The sequence below is a fragment of the Antrostomus carolinensis genome, unplaced genomic scaffold, assembly GCF_000700745.2.
Source record: "Antrostomus carolinensis isolate BGI_N321 unplaced genomic scaffold, ASM70074v2 scaffold3709, whole genome shotgun sequence".
Classification (NCBI taxonomy): Eukaryota; Metazoa; Chordata; class Aves; order Caprimulgiformes; family Caprimulgidae; genus Antrostomus; species Antrostomus carolinensis.
This window is the reverse complement of record NW_010339082.1, coordinates 11,334-15,328: the sequence shown is the minus strand read 5'-3', so window position 1 is coordinate 15,328 and position 3,995 is coordinate 11,334. Positions and strand designations below refer to the sequence as shown.

Below are 3,995 nucleotides of genomic sequence, written 5' to 3'. Positions count from 1 at the left end.
AGGTGCAGTCCACATCACTAGGGACAGACCCCAAGCAGATGCCAACACACTATGAGTCTGATAGTGCCAAGGTTCCTCACCAATTCCTGCCTATGCGGGTGCTGCCAAAGCAGCCAGCAGGGTGGATCCAAACCAGATGAGGTACTGGTGTCCAGTGGTTGTTCTATCAAACTGGCCAGAATATGTGATACAGCTTTTGAGCTTGTAGATGGTACTGGACAAAGTTAGAATAGTACAGACAGACCATGCCTGCTTAAAGACAAAGTTTCTCCACTGCTGCTGTCTGAGGGAGAAAAATGAGTTTACAGTGAACCCATGCTTTGTGTTGCATGCCTTAGCACTTTTGACAGGGCTTTAGGAACTGCAAAGCTGGGTTTACTGTATTGCTAAACCATAGCCTGAGCAATCAGCTTTGAGGTCTAGACCCCAGACACTTCCTCATATGCTCTTCAGCCCCAGCACGAGTGTCGCTATCCATATTTAATATTTGTAGGGCTCTGTCTCCACATGCTTTTTAATTTTTGGAAATTCCTGTGCGTGCAGCAGGAACATCCAAAGGGATTCCTGACTATGTTCCCACCTTTCAAAGGATCGGTTTTTTATGAACATACCGTTCTGGTCTTTGCCACCCTTTGCAGGGATCTTTGTGCCTAGAGCAGCCACTGCCCTCCCCTTTCCTCCAACAAGTGACTTGTGTCACTGGAACAGCACTGGAAAAAAAATATCAGAGGAAAAATCCTTGAGCTTAGAAACAGTTTCAAATCACTTCCTGCTCTGCCCATTCCTTGCAGCCACCCCTGATGTGTGGGACAACCCAGTACTGCAGGACACCAAGAGACAGGCTTCTATCAAGAGTGTGTCGCAGCCCAGGGCACCTGCAAATAAAGTCTAAACAATTCCACGCCTTCAAAGCTCATTTAAGCATAGCAGGAAACATTTATGCAATAGCCTGTAGAAATGGCCTTAAGACATAGTTGCCCAATTGTGTTTTTGAGGGGCCTATCAGATGAGGTTCTTTCAGCATAAGATTTGATACACCTGTGGAGTTTATTTGGTTTACCTACCTGATATCCAAGGAACCCATCCAAAGCTCAGGTCTCCCCTAAAGGTTCCAGAAGTTGGAATGACATCTACAAAAAAGAACAAAAGCTGTAATATCAAGACATGTGTGAACAAAGTTGTGATGCTACAGAGAATCCCACCTGGGAGAAAAGTCTCTGGAGTGTTTCTGGACTCCTGAGAGTAGTTAATATTGGGAGTCCTTTCCTTTCAGATCCCCAGTTTCATTTCAATAACGAAGGAGTTTCAAAGCCCTGAAAGATTTGTTGGGATGGGTAAAGGTGAGCCTCAGAGTCCCTGTTCTCTTCCACCAAGTTATCCTCTCTTCCGAGGAGATAATTCATCAAGAGAGTGGCCCTGCCAGTCCACACTTCCAGAAAATTTTGCCAGAGCCCAGGCAATCCTGAAAGTATCAAAATCTCCCCTGCATAAGGTTTGATGGGATGTCTCTGGTCTGGAGTATATGCTGGGCTCTGTCACTTACATACCTGGAGCCCTGACAAAAGACAAAAGGCACGTCCTTCCCTTATCTGTCTCTTCTCTCCCTGCAGCTTCTCACCCAGTTTCAGCAGAGAGCTGGTGGAGAGTAGAGAGCTTGTTTGTTCAAGGCTCTCTCTGAGTGAGCCGAGTGCTGTTTCCATGCCAAACCCTGATGTGACAAGCAATCAGGAACCTCAGATTAGGAGGGCTGGGACACTGCTTTGGTGTTGCAAACAGCTGGGGCAGGCAGAGCCTCTTCCATTAGCCATGTGTTGCAGGAGGAGAGAGGAGAAAACAAGAGAGAAAGAGACAAGAGAGAGACCTGAACTGATCCCTCTTGGTGTACCCAGAATAATCTGGCTCTTCCTTTATTCTCAAACCAGTGTAACACAAACCAACTACTCTCCAGCTCAGGTGCTGAGCTCAGCCTCTCGGCTTGGATCGAGAGAGAAGGTGCTTTTGTTTCTGTTGGTGGGGCTAACAACCCCATGATAACTGACGAGTCTAAAAAGAGCTTCAGCAAACAGGGGGATACTCAGTGAATGGGAGAGCCGGAGTTGGAATGGCACTTCGTCACTAGATGCTCTTCCCTCTTTTGTTTGTAATGCAACTTCCCCTCATAAATGAGAATCAGGCCCCAGGTGACTATGTCCCCAGTGTTGGAGCCATTAGCAGAAAATGATACATTTTCTTAACCTAATCTGTGGTTCTTTCCCCAGAGCATCTCTCCCTAGAGGAGAGGATACATTGGCCCCACATTGAGCCATGTCCCTGTTTGTTCCTCCATGCCTACTGTGCCTTCCAGGACTAATGGGGTCAGTGTTGTCCCACATCTTCCAGGGGCTGCCAGCAACCAAAAAGGGGCCATATCTGTCCACACCTGTATACCATTAATGTGGTGGTCTTATCTGTGGCTTGTTCAGCTATCATGTCCACTGTATCAATGGCTTTTTTCTCCTCCTCTCACCTCCAGATTGCTAACTGATCCTGCAAGGACACTGCACCCTGCCCTCTTCCCTGCCTCTGCTATGGACACTTCTGTTTTCAGCACGCCAGCAGTGTCAGAGGAGGGGAATGCCTCTGACAGCTGGGCAGGCTTCACCACCCCCAACAGCTCCACCACCGCCAGCCCTGGTGTGGTTGTCAGCGGTGTCCTCATCCCCCTGGTCTACCTCATTGTCTGTGTGGTGGGGCTGGCTGGGAATTCTCTGGTCATTTACGTGGTCCTTCGGCACTCTGTGAGTGAGTCGGTGACCAACGTCTACATCTTGAACCTGGCCCTAGCTGATGAGCTCTTCATGCTGGGCCTGCCATTCTTGGCTGCACAAAATGCCCTGTCCTACTGGCCATTTGGGTCTTTCATGTGCCGCCTGGTGATGGCCGTGGATGCCATCAACCAGTTCACCAGCATCTTCTGCCTGACGGTGATGAGTGTCGATCGCTACCTGGCCGTGGTCCACCCAGGGAAGTCCTCCAAATGGCGGACAGCACGGGTGGCCAAGGCTGTGAGTGCAACAGTGTGGGTGCTGTCTTCCGTAGTGGTGCTGCCTGTTGTTGTCTTCTCAGATGTCCCTTTAGGGATGAGCACATGCCACATCCAGTGGCCAGAGCCTGCCTCAGTGTGGAGAGCTGGCTTCATCGTCTACACTGCCACCCTGGGCTTCTTCGGGCCACTGCTGGTGATTTGTCTCTGCTATCTTCTTATTGTAGTGAAGGTTCGTTCCTCTGGCAGGCGTGTGAGGGCTCTGTCCTCCAAGCACAAGCTTTCAGAGCGCCGAGTGACCCGTATGGTCATCGCTGTTGTGGCTGTCTTCGTCCTTTGCTGGCTCCCCTTCTATGTCCTCAATATAATCAATGTCGTCTGCCCACTGCCAGAGGAACCATCCCTCTTCGGTGTCTACTTCCTCGTGGTGGTGCTGCCATATGCCAACAGCTGTGCCAATCCTATCATCTATGGCTTCCTCTCCTATCGCTTCAAGCAGGGCTTCCGGAGGGCCATCCTCAGGCCTTCACGCCGAATTCAGAGCCAGGAGGTGCCAGCATGCCCCCCAGAGAAGACTGATGATGAAGGGGAGGAGGGTGAGATCAGCAAGATCACCCAGAATGGTAATGACAGGCAGGAACACCCTCTAAACAGTGGGGAAGGAGAAAGCAATGAGCAAAAACCACTCCCTGAGGAGCCAGTGGGATGCGAAAAGAGCAACAAGTTGCATGTCAGTTATTTATGATGAAAGGGATGGTGCAGGGGAAAGAGACATTGGGACATAGGATCCCCTTCACCCTCTGTGCTTTTCCACCTCAAAGGCAATGAGAGGCATTGATACAAGGGACTATTAAAGGCCAAGACTCTGCATAAAGATGAAGAGGGCTCCTTGAACTTGTGGAGAAAGCAAGGCATTGTTCTTGGCTTTGGAAGAGATACCTGAGGTTTGTGTGGTATCAGGTAAAAGAAGGAC

General features: G+C 49.7%; 1 protein-coding gene across 1 annotated transcript; it reads left to right on the top strand.

The window, feature by feature from the left end:
* The first annotated feature begins 2,567 nt into the window (after positions 1-2,567).
* Positions 2,568-3,767, top strand: SSTR3 (somatostatin receptor 3). Its single transcript, XM_010175700.1, has one exon. It carries the CDS (start codon positions 2,568-2,570, stop codon positions 3,765-3,767), a length of 1,200 nt encoding a protein of 399 aa, XP_010174002.1.
* Positions 3,768-3,995: the final 228 nt, after the last annotated feature.

Coding starts and splice junctions, on each gene's coding strand:
- SSTR3 (XM_010175700.1), top strand. CDS start 2,568: ATGGACACTTCTGTTTTCAGCACGCCAGCAGTGTCAGAGGAGGGGAAT.